Source organism: Trichosurus vulpecula, chromosome 4 (assembly GCF_011100635.1).
Source record: "Trichosurus vulpecula isolate mTriVul1 chromosome 4, mTriVul1.pri, whole genome shotgun sequence".
Taxonomy (NCBI): Eukaryota; Metazoa; Chordata; class Mammalia; order Diprotodontia; family Phalangeridae; genus Trichosurus; species Trichosurus vulpecula.
In genome coordinates this window covers 60,857,681-60,883,082 of record NC_050576.1, presented here as the reverse complement: position 1 = coordinate 60,883,082, position 25,402 = coordinate 60,857,681, and the positions used below count along the sequence as shown (strand labels likewise).

The window sequence follows — 25,402 nt, the reverse complement described above, 5'->3', positions numbered from 1 at the left end:
ACTCAAATAGAAATGGGGTCCACTAAACTGCATATATGGGCAGTGAGGTGGTACAGTAGACAGAGTGTTGGGCTTATTATAGTCAGGAAGACTCATCTTCATGAGTTCAAATCCGGCCTCAGACACTTACTAGCTGTGTGACCCTGGGTAAGTCACTTAATCCTGTTTGTCTCAGTTTCCTCATCTGTAAAATGAACTAGAAAAGGAAATAGCAAACCACTCCAATATCTCTGGCACAAAAACCTAAAAAAGGGATCTGGAAGAACAGGGCATGACTAAAAAACAAACTATATATAAAGATCTTTGATGGCCACATATTGACATAGAAAACCACATAATAACATTATATATGTTCCATTGTATTTTTATTATTTTGTTAAATATTTACCAATTACATTTTAATCTGGTTTCAGTGGGGAGTGTCACAGTCTGATTGCCGAAGTGTGTGACACCTCTGCTCTAAGACAATGAATTATTCATCAATTTAGGTAAAGTTATTCAACAATTTACAAGCCATCCAACAAATTATCATTTTGTGAAATAATCGATGTACCGGTTTGGTAAATTAAGATTTTTTTTTTCAGACATCAAGTTTGCCTTAAATAACGTTACCATGAAGCCATCCTTAGACAGGTATTGTCAAGGTTAAGGTAGGAAAGGAAAACAATGGAGGAAGATCTACCTCTGATTAAATACAGTACCTTTACTTTCTAATAATTAACAACTATCCCAAAGTGGAAAGTGTTGCCTTGCCAGGTAGTGATTTCCCTGGCAATGGAAATATATAAGCATAGCCTTGATGACCACTTACTGGGGAAATTCCTGTTCCCAGGATGGGGAGCCAAGACGGTAAATTGTGCAATATGTTTGGAATAAAGAGAATGTGGGTTTAAATCTTGCACCTAACACTTGTGACCTATGTGACCATAGGTGAGTCATTTAATATCTCTGAGCTTCAGCTTCCTCATTTGTAAAATGAACATAATAATAGTTGCATCTATCTCATGGGGTTGTTGGGAGAATGAGCTGAGATAATATATGTCAAGTGATTTGTGAACCTTCAAAAGCTACTTAGATGCTAATGTTTAGCATACAGTAACACATAAGATTTTTTTAAATTTGTTGGTTGATAGTAATTATTATCAAACCACTTCTGAGGTCTCCCGCAAGATTCCATGTACTTCCCGGATTTTTCCCAATTCCCCTCACCATCCATAAGTCAACCCACTAAATTAACATGGAGTTGTACAGGTGTTTTTTCCCCAGGTGTTAACCCCAAAACTCTACCTTTTCTTATAGCTCTTGCCTACCTTGGACGATGACCTGTCATGCTTCCTTGGATCCATAAATTCCTTACCTGGATTATTGCAATAGCCTGCTGGTGGGTTTTCCTGCCTTGTCTCTCTCTACTCCAGTCTATTCTTCATTCAGCAAGTAACATGATTTTCCCAAAACATGGGTCTCATCGTTTCACCCTCCCTACTCAATAAACTCCAGTCACTTCCTATTGCCTCCAGGAGCAAATACCAAATGCTCTGCTTGACATTTAAATCCCTTCATAACCTAGCCCCCTTTCCAGTCTTCTTATACCTTACTCCTAGACATAGACACTTCTGATCCAGTGACACTGGTCTCCTGGCTGTTCCATGAACAAGACACTCTATCTCTCAGCTCCAGGCATTCTCTCTGACTGCCCTCCTCACCCCATATCTGGAATGCTTCCTCCCCTTTTCTTTGACTGCTGACCTCCTTGGCTTCCTTTTAAGTCCCAACTAAATCTCATCTTCTACAGGAAGCCTTCTCCAACTCTTCTTAATTCCAGTGCCTTCTCTGTTAATTATCTCCTATTTATCCTGTATGTAGCTTGCATTGCATATATTTGTTTAAATATTGGTCCCCCTACCCCAATTAGATTGTAAGCTTGTTGAAGGCTCAGTTTATCTTTTTCCTCTTTTTATATCTCCAGCACTTAGCACCAAGCCTGGCACATAGTGGGTACTCTATAAATGTTTATTGATTGGTTGATTGAAACTCTGTTGGCATCTTCTCTGAAGACCAGTTTCCTATAAGAGGTTACAGTAAATATTTACCAAGAGTGCTTATGCACTTTGTAGCATGAGCAGTCTTCCTAACAACAAAGAATCCTAGGATCCTGGGGCTGGAAGAAAACTCTACAGGTTACTTTGTCTGCCCCTCTGCTCTCTGCCAGGACTGCTCTTAACCTTGGATTATCCCTTTTAAAACTGTCTCCCAAACACATTTGTCTCTCTTATATAAACCTAACATTCACTCACTCCTTAATTCAAAAGCATTTTCTGAAGTTTCTATAGCAAAAGTTCATAACTGTGTGTTGTGTGTTGTGTTGTGTTGTGTTGTGTGTGTGTGTGGTGAATACCTTTGGCAACCTAGAATAATGTTCAAATGTCTAAAATAAAATGCATAAGATTACAAAAGAAATCGATTATATCGAAATACAGTTTTCAAAATATGAAAAAAAAAAAAGAGCTGAGTTCACAGACTCCAGATTAAATGTGCCTCTGTGAGCAAATAACCATACTACAATTTGTAGAGGTTTTTGAGGTCGGTCATTTCAATCATGTCCAACTCTTTGGTGACCCCATTTGGGGTTTTCTTGGCCAAGATACTGGAATGGTTAGCCATTCCTTTCTCTAGCCCATTTTACTAATGAGGAAACTGAGGCAAACAGGATTATAAGACTCTCCCAGGGTCACAATTAGTGTCTGAGGTCAAATTCGAACTCAGGTCTTCCTGACTCCAGAAGTTAAAAGAACACTAGGCTGGATTCAAGGCTTGTCTCCATCCCTAGTTTGGCTGTGTGACTTTGGTTAAGGTTCTTAACATCTCTATGTCTCTTTTTTCATCTGTAAAGTGAAGAGGCTTGGATTGATGTTTCCTAATGCTCTTTCCAGCTCTAAAATTCAATTAGTAATGAAACACAATAGAAGACAAAGATTCTGCCCTGCAGGAACTCCAAGTGTGATTGAGAGAGAAGATGAACCTACGAGAAAATGACTGGATACATAGATAATGCTATAAAAATGTAAGGCTTTCGCTTATTGCTATTATTACCCAGAGAGATGAAGTCTCTTGCTCAGGGTCACATAGCCAGTTAGTGGCAAAGAAGAGAAATAAAATCCTGCAATTGCTCATAGCGTGTTTCCCTTTTGGCACTTTCTGATTTCTAACAGACCTTAAGCACACACATAGGGCTTATTTCTGTGGCTTAGGTATAGGAATTACCATGATAAGTATTGTATAAATACAGATAAGGATATGGATTTCCTGTTCACCTTTTGATCTGACCTTGTATGACTTTCGAGAGAGAAAGGCATGTGGATAATCCAGGATGGCTGACCCTATTTGACTGACCCTATTAGACTGACAGGCTCATTGCCATTGAAAGGAGAGTAACAGACTTTGGGGCCCAAAGATTACCTTGTCTGTAATAGTATCCCTGGGAGCTGGGTCAGGGTCCCCTCAGAGTGATGGCATACACCATTCTGGCAAGTGCTATGTAAGCCAAGTGTAAAATGGAATTGCCTTCATGTTCCTTTTTTGTTTTTCTCCTAGATTTCCTTGCTTTTGAAGGGAAAGCCTTCATCTTTTCTTCCAATCCTACTCACCTTTCCCACTTTTCCCCCAAAGGAATGAGAAACAAGGGCTTAAGATATATTCGAAGAAAACGTTCTTTGTGTGGGGCAAGAGGCTCAAATTTCGATAGATTACACATAAGAACTCTGCCGACCCAGAGAGTTGTATGAAACAAGGGTGAGTCTTTGGGGCATAGGGACGGAGCCATACAGATCTCCTTCCCCCGGGGGCCTTTGAGAACAAGGAGATAATGTATGGGAGGAGTTGGCAAAATACAAAGCAAGAATTATTATCCATCCAGATAAATATATGGGAGCGGATAGGGGATTGGTGTTGCAGTCAGAGAGACCTAGGGTCAAGTTCTTGTCTTTGACACAATAGCCGTGTGACTATAGGCAAGTCATTAACCTTTCAGTGCCATTCTAAGACTGTAAAGTTACAAATGAGTTCCTTACACTCACGAAGGAAGTCCTATGTGCAGACCCCCTGGCCCCTCCCCCAAAACAAAACAAAATCCATTAGGGTATAACAGTCCAGGGGTGAGGAAGGGGTGGACAACCTTCAGCCTTGAGGCCACATGTGGCCTTCTAGGTCCTTGGGTGTAGACTTTTGACCGAGTCCAAGTTTAATAGAACAAATCGTTTTATTAAGGGGATTTATTCTGTGAAGTTTGGATTCAGTCAAAGGGCCAAACTTGAGGACATAGAGGGCCACGTGTGGCCTGGAGGCCGAAGGTTCCCCACCCCTGGAATCCTGCTAGGACTTCTGGTAAGCAGAAGTTTAGACAAGATGAACATAGAAGGCTCCTACTCATTCCAGGAGCCCTTGTCTGCTTCACTGTAATGATACTAATAGAATGGAAATTCCTTGAGTGGAGGGAGAAACTGTCTCACTTGTGTACTTTATGCCTAGTGCTTAGCATTGTACCTGGCCCAAAGTAGGTACTTAAAAAATGTTTTTTAATTGCTTGCTTGAGTAGATGAGGAGAATTTCTGACTAGAAGGCTCTAGGGAAATGACCTCTGCTCGCAAAGGGAGGAGCCCTACCACTCTATTCCTATCTTCCTCTGAACAGGAAGGGCCATGGTCATGACCAGGGTGTGTCTAGAGGAGATGGATGTGTGGCAAGTAGGCAGTTTAGCCATCAAAGAAGTATTGATGATGACTTTAGGACAAATTTTCTTTTCTGCCTTGTACTCTGTATGATCCTCATACTCAGAGGGTAGGCAGAGAGGTATTGGATTGAGAAACAGGAACCTTCCAGCCATCAGATGCAGCATCAGTAAGAACAAACCAGCTTCTGTGATACAAATATCAGCCAAGTTTGTCACATGTCAATGGTTGGCAACGCCAGAACCCTGGAAATTTGGGCTTTAGAGCAGACTGCCACCAACTTGCCCAAGGTGACACTAGGAACAAGTGGTAGATTCCACTTTCTCCTACATTGTACTATTTGAACTATCTCTGTTATCATAGAAATATATAACAAACCTGCCTTGTCTTTCTTCTGGCAAGGGAAGGCCTTGGCAGAGCAGTACTAAAGTTGCCAACATACCTCCAGTGAGGCACAGAGGTAGACAGCCATCTCCCCCACACAAGGACAACTTTCATTGTTTCCTGCTCCCTTGGGTGGGGTGTGTCCAGGGTAGGCCCAGGGCAAAGAATGTTTCAAAATGGCATCAATTGAGCCATGTAGGTATTGGAATAAACCTATCCACACGTTTTAAAATTCAATTTGCTGAAACAAATATTCATTAAGAGTCTTCCAAGTGCAGAGCACTGTGTTAGGGAGAAATGAGGTTTAGATAAAATCCTCCCAGCATTTGTGGAGCTAATAAGCACTTGTACTTGACCTATGCCTGTGGTCACACCCACCACACCCTTGCTATGATGCTGATTTATTGTCATTGTTACTTAGTTCTGCTTGACTCTTCCTGTCCCTGTGGACCATACTATCTATGGGGTTTTCTTGGCAAAGATGCTGGAGTGGTTTGCCATTTCCTTCTCCAGTGGATTAAGCAAAATAGAGGGTTAAGTGACTTACCCAGGCTCACACAGCTATTAAGTTTCTGAGGCTGGATTTTAACTCAGATCTTCCTGACTCCAGGCCCAGCCCACTATCCACTGAGCCACCTAATTTACTCCTATTATTCTGATTTAAGGGAAAGGTATTAATCAACCAACAAACACTTATTAAGCACCTACTATTAAATGGTACAGTGGATAGAGCATCAGCCCCGTAGTGAGGAAGATCTGATTTCAAATCCAGCTGCAGATACTTACTAGCTGTGTGATCCTAGGCAAGTCACTTAATTCTGTTTGCCTCAGTCTCTTCAACTACAAAATGAGATGGAGAAGGAAATGGCAAACTGCTCCAGTATTTTTTCCAAGAAAAGCCCATGGACTTTATCATATAGAGTTGAACATCTGAACAGCAACAACATGCACCAGGCACTGCGCTATGTGCTAATGTCTGACCGGCTGATGTCCATACCATTTCCATGCAATAAAGATATGACCTTCGCTTCTGTTCCAAGCACTGGAAAGAAAATGAATTCTTTTAGTGAAGGAAGAGGGAGCAAAAGAACCCACAGAATCATCTACTGATGGACCAACTGTGTATAATGTGCAATGCACTCTGTAAATACCGGCATTAGTAGGGCTTATATAGGTTACCCCATTCTCCCATTATTTGGGAGAGAGGTCATATTCTTCTCCTGAAGTTGATCACCCATAATCATTTTCATGCCTTGGATCATAGATTTGTAGCTAGAAGTCATCTAATCCAGCCCCCTCATTTTAAAGATGAATAAACTAAAGCCAAAAGAGGAAAACTGAATTGCCTAAGGTCAAGTTGGTGGGATTTGAACCCAGGTTTTTTTGACTTTGACTCCAGGAAGAGAACTCAATGCCACTATACCACATTCCCTCTCTCAGTATGTGTATGGGTTGTATGAGATTGTCCTATATTTGAGGAGGTTGTGGTTATTGGGGCTACTCCTGTTCCCTGAGGGATGTCACATGCAGCCAGTTCACATGTTAATAATGCTCTAGGGGCCATCTCCAGTCATCCTGATCTATATCTGGCCACTGGACCCAGATGGACCCAAAAAGTGAGGCTGGTGACCTTGCACAGCCTCCCCTCACTTAAATGCAATTCATTTGCAAGTCATGGCATCATCTTCCTGGTGTCATGGTCCTCTTCAAGAATGAAGGACAAACAACAATAATGATGTTTTGTCAAGGTGTGGGGCCCCAAAAAGCAGGGAGGAGAAGGCAAGGAATCTTAAAGCTTTCTTAGTATTCCTGTTAGATGGCAGCTCTCTGGGAATGCCACCATGCCTCAGTTGCCTTTTCACCCTGGAGGATCCCTGTGCCCTTGATGCCCCCTCCTCCCATGAATGACCTCCTTCTAGATACTCAATTTTGAGGAAGGGGCCAGGTCAGCCATCCTTCACTCCTTTCCTGACTCTCTAGAGTTCACTGCCAGGCTGGGCACTGTTCCGTCTTCTCCTTCCCCCTCTTTTCTTCTGACTTTCAGATACTGTCTTCCCATATTAAAACATAAATTCCTTGAGGGCAGGGAATGTCTTTCCTTCTGCTTGTCTTTGTCTTTCCAGCGCTTAGCATAGCGCTACACACAGAAAGGTCTCATAAAACCACTTCATAAATACTTATTGACTTAAACTCTAGGGACTAAAGTCAAAGCTCCTGCAGTAGGGGCAGAGGGTGCTGCTTCCGACAGCTCTGGCTGCATGGCCAGTCAATGACTGGGCTGTTTCCTACAGTCTGCTACCCTCCAGTTTACAATCCTTCTCCGGCTTTCTCAGCTAAATTCCAGTGGCCAAACCTTTGCTACTGGAAGTGATATCAATAGCCAGGGGAACACAGATGGATTTTCAGAACCTGGTGGAGATGGGCAGCCAGAAGAGATGATAGTAGGTCAAGAAAAGAGTAGGGCTGGGAACAGGAGAAGCTGGCAAGATTTAGAAAAAGGGCACTTTTTCAACCAAAGGAACCAAGGGTTTGTGACCTCTTTTTAAAAGATTTACTTTCCAGCCTGTGCACCTGATCCTGGGGTAGGTTTCAAATTTATTTTCTATCCAGAATCTTTGGGGTGCTGGCGCCAGGCAAATTTTATTGGCCACACACTAAAGCAATAAGTCTGAGATATTGTGTGTGTGTGTGTGTGTGTGTGTGTGTGTGTGTGTAGGTGGAAGTGGTGATTTTTGAAGAGCCCTGATTCTACAGCAGGGGTTCTTAATTATTGCCCTAGAACCAGAGGACTTGGGTTCAAATCCCACATTGTATAATTACTACCTATATCACTTTGGGCAACTCATTTAACAACCATAAACCTCAGTTTCCTCAACTATAAAATGAGGGGATTGACTTAGATCACAGAATATCTTTTTTTTACGACTATGTTTTCCTATCTTGTCCAGGCTGGAAGTATATTAGCCACTCATGGGTGGGCAGGACCCCAGCACTGATTGGCATGGGAATTTTGGCTTGCTCTGTTTCCTGCCTGGTTGGGTTCCTTCTCCTTAGCCAGCCTGTTGGAACACCACTCCTGGGGCGATGGTGGTGGCCATCATATTGCCTAACTTGGTATAGGTACTTAACTTAGCATGAGCACTTAACAGTGTGAACACCAGAATGATTTTAGGTGTATTGAAGCTCAGAAATCTTGAGCTTCAAAGATCCACCAGCCTCAGCCTCCTCAGGGGCAGGGGTTATGGGGGTGCTTAGTTTAGATCAGGGTTCTTAACCTTTTTTGTGTCATGAACACCTTTGGCAGTTTGGTGAAGTCTATGGATCCCCTTCTCAGAATAGTGTTTTCAAATGGACAGGATTATAAAGAAAATTGATTATGTTGAAATGATTATTAAAATATTTTTAAAAGCAGGTTCATGGGGGGGGGGGGGGGGTGGGGGAGAGCCAAGATGGCAGCTGGAAAGCAGGGAATTGCCTAATCTTTCTCCCAGGTCCTGCCAAACACCTGTAAAAAATGACTCTGAACAAATTCTAGAGCTGCAGAACCCACAAAATAACGGAGGGAAGCAGGGCTCCAGCCCAGAAAAGCCTGGATGGTCACGCAGAAGGGTCTATCACATGGAGCTGGGAGCAGAGTGGAGCACAGCCCAGCCTGGGTCGTGCCAGGACCAAACAGATTGGGAGCTGGGTGGAACAGGCAGTAGGGCCCTGAATCATTGAGCTGTGGCAGTTACCAGACTTCTCAACCCACAAACGCCAAAGACAACAGAGAAGGTTAGTAGGTAGAACTGCTAGAACAAAGTGAAAGGAGTGCACGGTAGGTCCCAGCCCCTGAGGCACGGAAGTGGGGCAGCTCTGGGGCTGCTTTCAGCTGCAGTTGCTTCCGGCCCCAGGCCCACCCAGTGGGAGGAATTAGGCAGTGGATCAGGGGGGAGTGCAGAGCCTGCTTGGATCTGAGTCACAATCCTGGTTGGCAGTTCTTGGGGGAGGAGGAGCGCTGGTATGGCAGAGCTTGCTGTGCAGAAATAGCTCTGAAAACAGCAGTACAAGGCCCCTGAAGCTTGGGACAAAGTATTCTCTACTCTACAAGCAGTCATACCTTGACAAAAAGCTCAAGGGTCAGGTAGTTGGCTGAGAACATGAACAGGTAGTGAAAACGGACCCAGATTCAGAATCTGACTTCGGAATCTTTTTTTGGTGACAAAGAAGATCAAAACATACAGCCAGAAGAAGTCAGCAAGGTCAAAGAGCCTACATCAAAAGCCTCCAAGAAAAATATGAATTGGTCTCAGGCCATAGAAGAGCTCAAAAAGGATTTGCAAAATCAAGTAAGAGAAGTAGAGGAAAAATTGGGAAGAGAAATGAGAGCAATGCAAGAAAACCATGAAAAACAAGTCAATGACTTGCTAAAGGAGACCCATAAAATACTGAAGAAAATAACACCTTAAAAAATAGACTAACTCAAATGGCAAAAGAGCTCCAAAAAGCCAATGAGGAGAAGAATGCCTTGAAAGGCAGAATTAGCCAAATGGAAAAGGAGGTCCAAAAGACCACTGAAGAAAATACTACCTTAAAAATTAGATTAGAGCAAGTGGAAGCTAGTGACTTGATGAGAAATCAAGACATTATAAAACAGAACCAAAGGAATGAAAAAATGGAAGACAATGTGAAATATCTCATTGGAAAAACCACTGACCTGGAAAATAGATACAGGAGAGATAATTTAAAAATTATTGGACTACCTGAAAGCCATGATTAAAAAAAGAGCCTGATATCATCTTTCAAGAAATTATCAAGGAGAACTGCCCTGATATTCTAGAGCCAGAGGGTAAAATAGAAATTGAAAGAATCCACTGATCATCTCCTGAAAAAGACCCCAAAAAGAAGACTCCTAAGAACATTGTTGCCAAACTCCAGAGCTCCCAGATCAAGGAGAAAATACTGCAAGCAGCCAGAAAGAAACAATTTGAGTATTATGGAAACACAATCAGGATAATACAAGATCTAGCAGCTTCTACATTAAGGGATCGAAGGGCTTGGAATAGGATATTCCAGAGGTCAATGGAGCTAGGATTAAAACCAAGAATCACCTACCCAGCAAAACTGAGTATCATGCTCCAAGGCAAAATATGGATTTTCAATAAAATAGAGAACTTTCAAGCTTTGTCCATGAAAAGACCAGAGCTGAATAGAAAATTTGACTTTCAAACACAAGAATCAAGAGAAGCATGAAAAGACAAACAAGAAAGAGAAATCATAAGGGACTTACTAATATTGAACTGTTTTGTTTACATTCCTACATGGAAAGATGATGTGTATAATTCATGACACCTCAGTATTAGGGTAGCTGAAGGGAATATACATACATACATACATACATATATACATACATACATACGCACGCACACACACACACACACACACACACACATATATATATATATATATATGTACATATGTATATAGACAGAGGGCACAAGGTGAGTTCAATGTGAAGGGATATCTAAAAAAAATCAAATTAAGGGATGAGAGGGGAATATATTGAGAGAGTGAGAAAGGGAGAGCTAGAATGGGGTAAATTATCTCGCATAAAAGTGGCAAGAAAAAGCAGTTCATTGGAAGGGAAGAGGGGGCAGCTGAGGGGGGATGAGTGAATCTTTCTCTCATCAGGTTTGACTTGAGGAGGGAATAACATACACATTCAATTGCATATCTTATGCCACAGGAAAGTAGGGAGAAGGGGATAAAAAAAGGGGGATGGTAGAAGGGAGGGCAGATAGGGGAAAGAAGTAATCAAAAGCAAACACTTTGAAAAGGGACAGGGTCAAGGGAGAAAATTGAATAAAGGGGGAAGGATAGGAGGGAGGGAAATATAGTTAGTCTTTCACAACATGACTATTTATGGCAGTGTTGTGCATAATGATACATGTGTGGCCTATGTTGAATTGCTTGCCTTCTTAGGGAGAGTGGGTGGGGAGGGAAGAGGGGAGAGAATTTGGAACTCAGAGTTTTAAAAGCAGATGCTCAAAAAAAAAAAAAGGTTGTTTTTGCATGCAACAGGGAAATAAGATATACAGGCAATGGGGCATAGAAATCTATCTCACCCTACAAGAAAGTAAGGGGAAAAGGGATGGGGGGGATGGGAAGGGGGTGATAGAAGGGAGGGCTGACCGGGGAATGGGGCAATCAGAATATATGCCATCTTGGAGTGGGGGGGAGGGTAGAAATGGGGAGTAACTCAAAATCTTGTGGAAATCAATGCTGAAAACTAAAAAGTATTGAATAAAAAAATCATTAAAAAAAAGCAAGTTCATGTACCTCAGGTTAAGAATCCCTAGATTAGGTGATTGCTGAGAATCTTTCCAGATCTAGATTTATAAACCTATACAATTAGATCATACACTCTTTAAGGATAGATACTGGTTTATCTTCTATATCTGTAGAAAACAGATCTCTATGTTTAGAGCAACTAGATGATATAGTAGATAGAATGCTGGTCCTGCAGAGAGAGAAGACTGAATTTACATGAGACTTCAGATACTTATCAGCCATGTTACCCTGGGAAAAATCATTTAATCTCAGTTTTCTCATCTGCAAAATGGGGATAAATAATAATATCTACTTCACAGGGTTGTTGTGAGGGTAAAATGAGATAATATTTTTAAAGTTCTTTGCAAAACTTAAAGTAATTCATATAATCATTAGCTACTATTATTATATGGGATATTGCAGGGGAAAGACAAGGAGTTATAACAGCCTCTGGTGATAGACACTTGTCTCCTTGGCTTAGGTAACTTTAGTCATATACTATGCAGGTCCCCCAGCTGGTGCTAAGGAAAGTGAGCAAATCAACCCTCAAATTTGTTCCTCTCTTCCCTCTCACCTTGGTGTCTAGGGGCCAAGAGCTGGGAGGGAGCGGGTCCCTGTGGAGATGTCTAAATGCCTGAGACTTTACACCAGAAACAGCTCTCGTCCATGGTCTCCAGACTCTCTTAATTCAATTCATCAAGCATTTAAAAAGCACCTACTATGCGCCAGTCATGGAGTTACATGCTAAGGATGGAAGGACCAAAAAAATGAAAAATGAGAAATCGTTCCTGACTTCAAGGAGTTATATTTACAGGCAAGCAAAACAAGATAATTTGGAAAAAGGAGAGAATATTGACAAGGAGGGAGAATTAGGAAAGGCTTCACAGAAGGGAGGACACCAGAGCTGAGAAAGAAGCTCAGGATTCGAAGAGGCAGAGGTGAGGCAGGAATACATTCCAAGCTTTAGGGACAGCCTGTTCAAAGGTACAGAGATGAGAAATAGGATCTCCATTTCAGAGTAAAGCAAATAGGTTCAGTTGGCTGGAATGTAGAATGTGTGAAGCAAAGTAATGCGAAACAAATCTGAAAAGAGGGGCTGGAGAAAGAGAAGGGCTTTTAATATCAGTCAGTCAGTCAATAAACATTTATTAATCACTTACTGTATTCCAGGCACTGTGCTAAGCACTAGGGTTACAAAAAGAGGCAAAAGACAGTCCCTGCCCTCAAGGGGGAGTCAACAAGCAAATATGTACAAACAAGCTACATACAAGATAAATAAGAAATAATCAACAGAACGAAGACACTAGAATGAAGAGGAGTATGATGTGGGATTTTGGCTGAGACTTGAAGGAAGCTGAGAAAGCCAGTAGGCAGAGATGAGGAGGAAGAGTGTTCTAGCTATGAGGGACAGCCAGCTGGAGAAAATGCCCTCACTCTATTGAGGAGTTTACAGTTTATCCCAAAGGTAGTAACATGGTCAGAGCAGTGCTTTGGGAGTGTCATTTTGGAGTTGTGTGGAAGGTGGATGGAGTGGGGAGAGACTGGGAGCAAAGGAAGGTATGTTGGGTTGAAGGGCCATTGAGGGCAGGGCTATGTAAATGCAGAGAAGAGGAGGATACTAAAGATGACGATGGCATTGACAAGACCCAAGAACTGAATGCTTATGAGGGTGAGGGAGAGGAAGAAGTCAAGGTGAGTTCAGAGGCTAACTCCTGAGGAACTGGAATTGTGCGATAAGGCTAGGCTTCTTTCCCAGGTCCCACCACAGAGATGGAATTTACCCAAGCATGCAGGGCTGACTGTGTGCAGAATACCTTGTTGGTGTAGTGAGTATCACAAAGGTGAGTGAAGGAAAGGGTTCCCAATAATCACACAAAGGACAAGGAGACTTTTCATTCTTTCGAGGCTGGACCAAAGGAAACAGGCCACTAATTTATACAAATCAATCCATTTCTCTGGGGCCTGCCAATCTGGGAAGCAGGAGAGGAGGCTTATTCCAAAGTCTTTTGTGTCCTCTGTATTCCTAGAGCTAGTTGACATCCCAGATGGTGAAGAGGGATGGCTTCAGAGTGTAAACACAGCATTTAGAGCCGGAAGGGATTTTAGCGGTCACCCCCTCAATTTAAAAAAAATCTTCTTTTTCTTGATTTTTTTATATTATCTTTATTTCTGAATGTGTCCTGGTCTCCTCCCCTACCAGTGAATCTTTCCTCATGAAAAGACTTTTAAAAGTGAGGTAAAAAAAGGACACCAGCAAAATCAAGCAACACGTCAGCTGTATCTGACAGTATACACAATGCTCAATACCCACAGTTCCCCATCTTTGCAAAGAAAGTGATTAATTTTTTTTAATAGATGAGAATATAGAGCCCCATGGGAAATATCTGGTTCGGCCAAAGGTCCCATGGGTTGTAAGGAGCAGGGTCGGGATACAACCTTCGGTCCTCTAACCCCAAGTCCAACCGCCTTTGCGGCTGTTATCCCACACAGAAAAAATATAAATGTATATATACATATTTAAGTTGGAACACTAGAGTGGGTAATGTGGGCAATTTTTTAATCCTCACTAAACTGAAGCCTGGTATCTTTCTTTTTCTTCTCATCCCCTAGGTCTCTCTCTCTCTTGCCTTTTAAATGAAAATTTCCCTGGGCAGGTACATAGAGTCATCAGTGGGTCTTCCAGTAATTAGAGAGGAACTAAGTCACCAAGTGACCTTGATGTGTTTCTATATCTCCATTTTCTATTCTGTACAATGGGGATATGTTCTTGGGAAAGGAGTCTTCCTAGGGGAGTGAAAAATCAGGACAGAACCTTGAGATGTAAAGATTCTGGGGGAAAGGAGGAAAGGAAGATGTGGGTGGCTGGCACGGAGCTGTCTATGGCTTGCTCAGAGAGCATTATTATTGGAGAAATGCAGTTTGCCATCTCTGGATTCCTCTGGAACGAAAGAGCTCTCTTTTGCCGCCCTGATAAGATTACCCTGTCTGCTCAGCCACCACAGCCTTCAGATTTCCCACGGACTGATCTCTCTCTTACTATTTGGCTTGCTATGGTATGAGGAGCCATGTTGGGGATAAGGGCCCTGAAATTTGACTCCAGGCCAGGAATGTTAAATCACAGCCCTCCTGCCTGCCTGGGCTCCAGTTTGGGTCATTACAGCATTACAGTCTGACTACCTTAGCCACCACCCCCCTCCCCGCTGATTCAATCTGGCCAAATGAAAGGTGCCTGGTAAATGGAAGCTATTGTAATTGGAAGTGTTGGCAGATAGAGTGAGACAGCCCAACACAAATTTGGGTGTACAGTACTTAGAAACCTCCACAGGCTCAGCAGTGCCAAACTCCTCAACTTGAGGCCCATCCCTCCCTATTCCAGGACCAACCCCCCTCCCTTGTATCCAGGAATTCCAAGAAAGGCACGAAACATGTGGTTCAGTGGGAGACATAAGATAAGGACAGAATTCTGTTTTTAGTTCTGTGAATGGGTGAATTCTATGATTCGTTTAAATTCAAAGTCATTTCAATTGAACAAGCACTAAGTATCTGCCATAATTAAGAAACCATGCTAAGGATGTGGTGTTGAGGTAGGAGAAGGGACCAAAAGATGACTGAGGTAGATCTGATCTAATTGGGAGGAGAAGACATACTCATAAATATGAAACATGAGAAAATGTGATAAGTATAAAGTGGAGGGTCAGGCAAAGTGCTTTGAGAAATTTGAAGCGGGAACAAGGCATCCCTTTCATTTGGGAGGGAGAAGGGTCAGAGAAGGCTTCTTGCCATCCAAGAAGATGATGCATAAGTTAGACCTTCAGAGGGGAAACCTGAAACATATAGATAAAGGGAAAGTCCATCCAAAGTACGAAAGAAGATGAGAGCAAAGGTGGGGGAGATTAATAAAAGGGGATGGATGAAAATGAGGAATGGAAAGTAATCTAGTTTGAATGGAACACAGACTGTGAAGGGGAGTTGTATGAGATAAGCCTATAAATGTCATTTGGGGTCAGATTTTGGGGGGTCCTTGAATACAAGAAAGAGTTTATACCTTATTCAAGAATCAATGGGAAGCCCACTGAAGATTTTTGAGTAAAAATGTAACATGTACAGACTGATACATTAAGAGATTTTCTTATGGATAGATTGGAGAAGGGATAGTCTGGAGGAAAGAAAACCAGTTAGGAGGCTATTATAACTCCAGGGGAACAGAGATAAGGGTGGGGATGGATGTTAGAGATACTATTGACCGAATCAATAGGATTTGGCAAATGAATTGGATGTAGGTAGTGAGGGAGAGGGAAGACTCAAAGATGTCTCTGAAATTACTAGACTAGGTGTGTAGGAGGCTGGTGGTATAATTGGTAGACATAGATTAGTTTAAGTGGAGAGATTGTTTTGGGGAGAAGATGAGGGGTTTAATTTGGGACCTGTTGAATTTGAGATGCCAATGGGACATGGAGGTGTGGCTATTAGAAGATGTGTTATTGGAAGTGTGGGCAGAAGTTGAAGGTAGAGATAAGACATTTTGGAGGCATCTGTGTGTAAAAGAGACAGTTGATGCTATGGAAATTGTTGAGAGCAACAAAGAAGAGAGTATAGAAAGGGAGAAAAAATGAAAATTCCAAAGATGGAAACTTGAGGGAAATATCAACTTTTAAGGAGTGGGAGTAATGACAAATGAACAAAGGAAATAGAGGAGTGGCCACAGAGATTGGAAAACCAATGTCAATCAATAAACATTTATTTAGTGCCTACTATGTGCCAAGTATTGTGCTAAGCACTGGGGATACAAAGAAAAGCAAAAGTCAGACCCCGCCCTCAAGAAGCTCACAATCTAATGGGAGAACCATAGAGTTTCAGTGTAGCAGAATCCAAAGGAGAAAGAATCAAGGAGAGGAGAGATAACACCATAAAATGATGTTCAGCAGTAGCCAAGAAGTCAAGAAGAGTAAGGACAAAAAAAAAAAGGTCATTAGATTTAACAAGCAAGCAGTCATCAGTGACCTGGGAGAAAATTGTTTCAGAAGAATGTCATTTGGAGACAGATTACCAAGTCAGATTACCAAGAGTCAGGAGCCACAGAGATCTTGTCAGGCTAGTACAATGGGCTGAATCTAAAAAGATGACTTTTAGTAGAGATCAATGTGAAGTCCCATGCATTGGTTCAAAAAATCAGTTTCACAAATGCAGAACGGGGGAGATGTCTTGTTAATTCACATGAAAATGATCTGGGGTTTGAGTAGACTTCAAGTTCAGGATGAGTTGATGGCAACATGGCAGCCAAAAGTATGAACATAAACACAGTCTGCCTTTAGGATGAAGGGGAGAGTCCTAGAGTATGCTGCCCTCATCAGAACACACAGCACCAAATGTTCAGTTCTAGGTGCCACATTCTAGAAATGACTTGGGGAAACTGGAACACTTCCAAATAAAGGTGGGATACGATGGTGAGAGGATGAGAGACTAAAGACCCAAAGCAGGACTGGCTGGTGAAACTAGGTATGTTTAGCTGTAGAAGAGAAGAGTTGGAAGAACAGGATACCTGTCTTCAAGTATTTAAAAGGTCATTGCATACAAGAAAGTTTCAACTTGTTCTGCTTGGTTGTAGATGGAGCAGAAAATACAAGAGGCAAATTTCAGGTAGAAGTAAGGAAAGACTTCCTAATAATTGGAGCTGACCAAAATTAGCATGGAAGTCATAAAATCAGGAGCTCAAAGGGGCCTTAGATAAGACCTAGTCTAGTACCCCCTTTGTACAGATGAGGAATCTAAAAGCCATAGAAGTTAGGTGACTTGACCAGAGTCATACAGGAAATCTATAGTAGGGCTAGGATTCAAAGCCACATTCTCTGACTTTTGGTGCCAGGTTCTTTGCACAACACCATGCTGGCTCTTTTAGTTATGGTTGCTTATCAGGAAAGTTGCAGAGGAAATTCCTATTCAAGTATGAGATGACTAGATGGCTAAGGTCCTTTCCAGCTCTAAGATTCTATGATTTCTTGGGTGCAGGAGGAATTGGATGGTGAGGAAATGGAGGCAGTGAATGTATACAATTCTTTCCATAAATTTGACAGTGAAGGCCAGGGGGGCGGGGTGGAGAGAGAGACAGAGAGAGAGAGAGAGACAGAGACAGAGAGACAGAGAGAGACAGAGACAGAGAGACAGAAAGACAGAGAGACAGAGACAGAGAGAGACAGAGAGAGACACACAGAGAGGGCAACTTAAGGAACTATCAGGATCAAGGAAAGGTTGGAACTTTTTGTTTTGTTTTTTAAGATTGGGGAGCCCACATTTCCAAAGAAAGGTAGGATATGATGGTGAAAGTGAATGTTTACAGGTCTGGAGTCAGAAGAAAGAAAGGAAAGGTTGAAGATGCATCATAGTGATGGTAGAACTGTAATGGAACAAGGTCATGGAGGAGACAGAAAGGGTAGGGCCCAGGGCACAAAAGATTGACTTAGCAAGGGGAAAGTTCACAACTTCCTCTGAGATTAGAAAGAAGGAAGAGAAGATGGAAGAGGATATTGAAATGCTTAGAGGAGCAGAGGAACTCCTTGTTGGATGGTATCTATCTCCTTAGTAAAGAAAGAAGTAATGTTATCTCCTGAAACTGAAGAGAGATGAGGTGCAGTTGGTGGTCTGAGGAGAGGAGGTAAGGGTTAGAACAGCTCTGGAGGGAATGTAATAGGGAATGGATGAGGGATGGATAAAAAGGATTGATATAGAGGAGTGAAGACCCAAGTGAGTTTAGAGAGACTCCAAATCCTGTACTCTAGCCACTATAACATTGTTGTTCGGTCATTTCAGTCACGTACAACTCTCTGTGATCCCATTTGGGATCTTCTTGGCAAAGATATCGGAGTGGTTTGCCATTTCCTTCTCCAGCTCATTTTACAGAAAAGGAAACTGAGGCAAACAGGGCTAACTGTTGACTCACTCAGGGTCACACAACTAGTAAGTGTCTGAGGCCAGACTTGAACTCAGGAAGATGAGTCTCCCTGATTCCAAGCCCAGTGCTCTATCTACTGTACCACCTGACTGCCCACTATAACATATGGCTTCTTTATGCTTAGTGCAACATATAAATAATTTTGGGGGGAGGAAAAATGTTTAAAATACTGAAGAGAATGCAATTTTCAACAGACTTCTACTCTGAGGTTGTTGAGAAGTATCTACTTAGTTACAAATAATTAATATGCCAAACTGGCTCCCTTCTTCACACACAACATTCTATCATCAATCTCCATGACATTGCACAAGCTGTATGATATGCCTAGAATGCACTCTCTCCTTGCTACCTCTTAGAATCCGTGGTATCCTTCAAGATCCAGCTCAAGGCCATTTCTGATTTTCCCAGCTGCCAGTGTCCTCTCTACAAAAGCATCTTCTATTTATTTTGCATATTTCGATATCACTAAATTAACAAATTAATTAATTAATTAATTTTTAGGTTTAGTTTACAACATTCAGTTCCTCAAATTTTTGAATTTCAAATTTTCTCCCCTTCCCCACGCAAGATGGCATGCAATCTAACATAGGTACTACATATACCTTCACACTAAATATATTTTCACAATAGTCAAGTTGTAAAGAAGAACCCTGACCAATGAAATGAACCACAAGAAAGAAGAAACAAAACAGAAACAAAAACAAAAAAAAGAGAGCAAATAGTTTGTTTCAACCTGCATTCAGACTCCAATCACCTAATTTAAAAAGCATTTCATTAAGCACTTATTATGCTTCAAACACTGTTGTGTACGTACATATTGTTTTCCCTATAGAATGAAGGTCCTTTGAGGGCAGGACAGCTTCGCTTCTGTCTTTATAGCCCCAGAAGTCTAGCCTAGTACCAATAAGTATATGCTTAATAAATGCTTGTTGGTTGATTGATAATGTGTTAGAAAATGATTAACTGAGTAGAAGAGGTCAAGGAAGAAGGGCACTGAAGAACAAGAAAGATGTCAACAGAGGGAAATCATAGAATTTAGAGTTGGTAGGGGCCCTAAAGGCCATCTAGTCCAACCCTTTAATTTTACAGTAGCAGCCAGGTGGCTGTTTCAACAATCTCGCTAGCAGCTGCTGTGGGAGGGGTAAAACCAACGACAACTACCTCACAGAACTCTGCAAAAGCCCAGGTTCTTTTGATCTGCTTTACTAAGGAAAGCAACGTTAAGGAGTTAAGAAGCCTACCTTAATCCAGCATACAAATACCATTCACTTAGTTCAGGGGGCAAAGCCTGCACCCTGAACCTCAGAGCAAATACAAACAAATTACAGACATCGACAGACAGGCCAAATACAATTCATAGTTACCAACATCTAAGTTCAGCCCAGGAGCTCATAACAAGGGCTGGTCACCACTGCTGTGTGTGAGAGCTCAGAAAAAGAGAAAGCCAACCCCTAGTTTTATATCTTTTTCAGGGTCAAGAGTGAGTCACACATGCAATTCACTCATGTGACCTAAAATTGTCACAAAGAGGTGACTTAAACCCATGTGGTCTAAAAGCCTCCAATGTCCCAAACATGACACTCAAACCCATGTAAACTAGGCCCTCCCCTGAGGCAAGGAGGTCACCAAGGACTCCCAATCTAATCAAGGAAACGAAGGCCAAACTCTTCAAGGGCACTTGGTTGAGTGCTAAGAGCCCATTTTGATTGCCAACCCAGTGGTACAAGGTATAGAGAGTTAGGCCTGGAGTCAGAAAGACCCAAGTTAAAAACCCAACTTCAGACACTTAATAACAGGTGACTTAATCTCTCAGCCTCAGTTTCCTCAACTGTAAAATAGGGATCATTATAGCATCTACCTTCCAGGGTTGTTTCAAGGTTCAAATGAGATAATATTTATAAATTGTTAAGGATATAATTAGGCACTTAATAAATGCTTGTTTCCATCCTTCCTTTAGGATGAAGAAACAGGCACAGAGAGGTTGAATGACTTGCCTATGGCAACACATGTAATAAATTTCAGAGGTAGAATTTGAATCCAGCTCTTCCTGACTTTAGGTCTAGCATTCTATCTACTGCATTAAGCAGTAGAAAATGAGGTCCAGTTGGGTGAAGTTGCCCAAGGTGGCTTGTAAGAAATAAAGCTGGCACTTGAAAATAGGTCGTTTGACTCTAAATCTAGTCTTCTTTCCTCTACATCCATATTGGAAGGTAGGGCTGAGGGTGGGAGCTTGATCCAAGCACCTTGAAAGACTCAGAAGTGGGAAAGGACAGGATAAGAAAAAGCTGGATGTCCAGCATGGCTGGAGGTTAGGTTAGTGCATCTGCCCTGTGAAACAGGACTGGAGTCAGAGACTGATCATGATCAAAATGGGCTCCCTGAGAACTTTAGCCAGGCACCAGTTGGAATGAATGAATGAATGAATGAATGGGCCTTGGTGCTCTAATTGGGGTTACCCTATGTCCTTGAAAATGACAAAACTGTATTTCATTAAAAAATAAATTATATAATTCCTGCTGTTCACAGATTCAGTCCTGGCCGTCCCTCTAATTAGTTAGGTTATCAGGACACAACATAACCACAATTCCCAGCCTCACAGATTTAGAGCAGGAAGGAATGTTGGAGTCCATCTAGTCTAGCTCCTTCGTTTCACAGAGAAGGAAACTGAGTTCCAGAGAGGTTAAATAACTTACTTAAGCAACACAAGGAGAAAATGGCAGAGCCGGGATTTGAAATCTGGCCTTTGACACCAAAACCAGTCCTCTCTACTTTTGCCGGGCTGTCAATATTTGCATTCTGGAGTCACCAGCAACTTTCTGCAAAGGCAATTTACCCTTGGTGGTGAGAGACCCCTTCTTTTTCACAAAGATACAAACACTTGCTCAGGCAGTAGCTACTTAGCCCGGGCCATTCAAAACCTGACCTCGTAAAATGAGTCCTCTGGGAACTCTGTCCTGACCTGCCTTTGGCCCTCAGGCAACAACCTGCCTAAGAACCCAGAATTGGCCTCCTCTTATCTCTCAGCCATTTTTTTTTTTGCTAGGGGATTAGACAGGTCTTTAAGTGGGAGTAGTTATAAATCACAGTGAGCCACCGCAGGGCCCAGATAGAGCTTACGAGAGATCCCTTCAAGGAGGAAAAATGAACCCTCAAGGCAGAGGCCTTTTCACCCAGCCCATGAGAAGTACCACACAACTTTGTTCTCCCTAGGAAACAGCTTAGAGACGAGGGTCGACTTGGCCTGTTCTTGCCTTGCTGATGTCTGTGGTTTCTGAACCGTATCTGGGAGGTACAGAGGGCCACTCAGACTTGAATCTGCACCAGCAGAAGCCCCCCAGGTCTTAAAAATGAATGGACCGACTCATTTCGGGGCTGAGGAGCCTGCCCTCTCCTGCCCCCGGTACTGTCTAGGTTTGCTCATTCGGAATCAGTCTCCAAGGGCAGCCTCTTAGAAGTCCTTAAATGACCAAAGCTCCTTTCTGCTTTTTAAACCTTGCTTTAGGGATCACCCCATCTCTGCAGCCAACAGCAGTGGGACCAACCATAGCACCGAGTTACAAAATGAGTTTGTGGAAACATTGGAGTATTGCACATTAAACCTCCAAGGTGACTCAAGGGAGCCTTAGCTAGTTTTGGAGTGGGGGTGGGGTGGGGAGGTGGAGAACAGAGTGCTGGGAAGACCTAGGGCTGCTTCTAGTTTCGTGCCTGTAGGGGACATCATGATAGGAGTGTGGCGGAGTGGAAAGAATCTGAACTTTGTTTTAAGAGATAGGCTGGTGATCCTGGCTCTGGCCCATTGTAGAAATGGTAAGTCACAATGAGAAAGTCACTTCAACTCTGTGAGCTTTGGTTTCTTCATCTGTAAAGTGGAGATAACAATACTACTATGGAGTTGGAGGGAAAATCAAGTCAAGTCAGCAAGCATTTAGTAAGTCCCTCCTGTGTGTCAGGTACTGTACTAAGCACTGGGAATACAAAGAAAAGTAAAAAGACTGTCCCTGTTCTCAAGAAACTGACATTTTAATGAGACAACATGCAAACCATATACAATCAAGATATATATAGGATAAATTGGAGATAATCTCAGAGGGAAGACCCAGGCATTAGAGACTGGCAAAGACTTCTTGCAGATTGTACCACTAGTGAAATGGAAAAGAAGTTAGGAAAACCAGGAGGGAGAGATGAGGAGGAAGAGAATTCCAGAGACAGGGGACAGACTACTATTGACAATTCCTGGAGTTGGTAGGACTGTTGTGTTCAAGGCATAGCAAGGAGATCTGTGTCATTGTATCATAGAGTTTATGGAAGGGAATAACGTGAAGAAATTGGCTTGAAATCCCCCTCAGTCCCTCAATAGCTGTACAACTTTAGGCAACTCACTCAACTGTCAAAGTCTCAGTTTGTTCATTTGCACAAAAGAGTTGAAAATATATGTGCCACCTGCCTCATAAGGCTGCTGTGAGGAAACTATTTTGCAAACTTTGAAGCATTCTATGATTGCAAGTTATTATTGTTGTTAAACACCTACCCAGGATATTGTGAAATTAGGGAGTGATCTACAGAAAGACTGTACGGTTCGTTAGAAAGTATGGTATTTCTCCCCTTAAACCTGTCCATGTGGAGCTCAGGCTGGAACATGCCACTGGAACGGAGAATGTGCAAAGGACAGTCCCCGGGGCCAGCTGGGCTGCTGGGGCTACTACGCACTGGTACCAATTTTCAGTCCCAACATGCTCTTCTCTTATCTGCTGATGGAGGTTAGATTTGACTCTCTTAGCTGACCCCTCCAGGGATGCTCATTCTACTGCTCTATCTTTCCCTTGTAAGGTCCAAAGCCCTACTTAATATTACTTGAAGTCAAGAATCATGGTGATACCATGTAGACATTAAGAGAAGCCACAAAATCGGAGTGAGGGGAAGGGGTTGAGTAAAGGCAGCCATCACATCACTGGCTATGGGACTTTTGATACCCCTAGCTGGGGAATTACCACTGACATCAATAACACACATTTATGAAGGGCATTATGAATTACAAAGTGCTTTTGTGATCGGAGCAGGGGATTAAGAGTTGGGAGGGAACGCCATTCTCACCTCTACCTCCAGTTTCCTTCAAAGCTTAGCTTAAGTTCCTCATAGGAGGCCCTTCCTGATGCACTCAACAAGAAAAAGTACTTTGTAATTACTTTGCATACGCTTATATGTATATACAAATAGGATGTAAGCTTTTTGAAGAAGGGTAGTGTTTCATTTTTGTCTTTCTACTCCCATGCCTAGCACAGTGCCTGACACAGAGTAGATCCTCAATAAATGCTTGGTGATTGACATTCCAGCTCTCCTTTTCAGATGAGAAACATGAAACCAAAAGTTAAGTGACTTGTCTGAAGTCACATGGAGAGGAAGTGTCAGAGCCAGAATTCTAACCTCAGTTTTCTGATTCTAAATTAAATGCTTTTTTCCATCACACTCCCCTTAAGGTAGGTAGTGTTTCTTTTGGTCTGTTGAATTAATCGGTCTTAGGACCTTTCTGTGTTGAAAATCCCTTTACCAATGCAGGTGGGTTACTCAATAGTAATCTGCAGTCTTAGTTGTCTGAGGAGTTGAGATTTGTCCATGGTTACAGTCATATCAAAAGTAAGATTTGAACTGACATCTCTACCTAAGTGAGTCTCTATCTAATCCTCTGGACTACCTCTCCATGACAGGTATAATTATCTCTACTTTACAGATGAAGAAACTGAGGCATGTAGTCAGAGAGCTAGTATGTGACAGAGCTCAAACCCATGTCTCTGTTAATTCCAAATCTGTAAGTTTCAGAAATAGTGGAGAACATTTCAGAATTCATCTAGGAAGGGGTGGGGCAGAGAAGCACCAAGCCTTTACTACTGTCCCTCTCCCCGACATGTATGGACCACACACTGAAAAGGATTATAGATTAGTTTTAGGATGCATAAGCAACAGTGAGTGTCCTCTGACTGCTTAGCTAAGGGGGATTTTTCAGGAAGTGATGGGGGAGATGAGGTAGAGGAAAGGAAAGACTTCAGAAATGATTTTAGTGACTAGTCCCCAGTCTGCAAAAAGAAGTTGTGTCTCCAACAAGCTTGCATCAAAGGGAAGTTTTTGCCATTTGTTTCTGTTTTAGGACCCATCCCTGCAGACTCTGGGGCTTCCGCTTTCTTTCGAGTCCCTCTCATGTGCTCGCTGCTTTCTGCTTTAAAAAATTCCACAGGCATTGAGATCGCTCTTCAAGAGGTTCAAAGCCCTTAGAAGCTGTACCCTTCTCTTTCCTGACCCTTCCTCTTTTTCTGCTGACCCCCTGCTCCATCCCCTGGGAGGAAATGAGAGTCCTTCTTGTCCAGATTAGGGGGTTGGGGGTGGGGGAGAAGCCCTAAGGGTCTGTATAGAATATGTCCAGAATAGCAAGTCCTTGCCCTTCTCCTATGGCCAGCTCAGAATGACCCTCATATGACCTTCTGTCTCCCCACCTTCCCCTTCCCGAGAAAGTACCATGTGAAGTGGAGGCAACATTTAGTCAATCTATGAGTCAGTCATATACTGTGACCTGCACTAATCGTGAGAAACCCGGATACTAATGCACACACACGATTTTAGGCAACAAACTCCCATTACCTCCATGTCTTCCAGGTGTAGAATCAGTGTCTGCTGTGGAATCCCTCGTACGGAGGTGCCCTGATCTTCGTGGGGCTTGCTGTATTTTCCTTTTTCTTAGCCCTGCCTAGGCAAAGTTTCTTTCTAGCCCCGGGCACTGCACGAGGGCAGTCGCAGAGCCCCAGCTCAGCTTGAGAACTGACAGAGACCAGAGTGGCTGTGTACCAGAGAACAAGGAAGGAGGGAGGGAGGGAGGGAGGGAGGAAAAGAGGGTGGGGAGAGGAGGAGAGGAGGCAAGGCAATCAGGGTTTAAATTTAGACACAAATCTAAACAGATACTGTCCCTCCCAGAGTGCAGAACTCAAGAGAAGGAGCAGCAAACTCCATTAATCTGCCCAAACATGGGGATGAGATGCTTGCATTTTCTCAATTT

General features: G+C 42.6%; 1 protein-coding gene across 2 annotated transcripts in view; it reads right to left on the bottom strand.

The window, feature by feature from the left end:
• The window catches only part of RCSD1 (RCSD domain containing 1), an 88,830-nt gene extending 63,646 nt beyond the window's left edge, over positions 1-25,184 (bottom strand). Inside the window, exon 1 of one of the 2 annotated variants that reach the window (XM_036757474.1) lies at positions 24,991-25,184. In XM_036757474.1, coding sequence (XP_036613369.1) covers positions 24,991-24,996 — 6 coding nt within the window. In that variant the 5' untranslated portion in view covers positions 24,997-25,184. The remainder of the gene's footprint in view (positions 1-24,990) is intronic. The other variant, XM_036757475.1, reaches the window with a different exon arrangement.
• Positions 25,185-25,402: the final 218 nt, after the last annotated feature.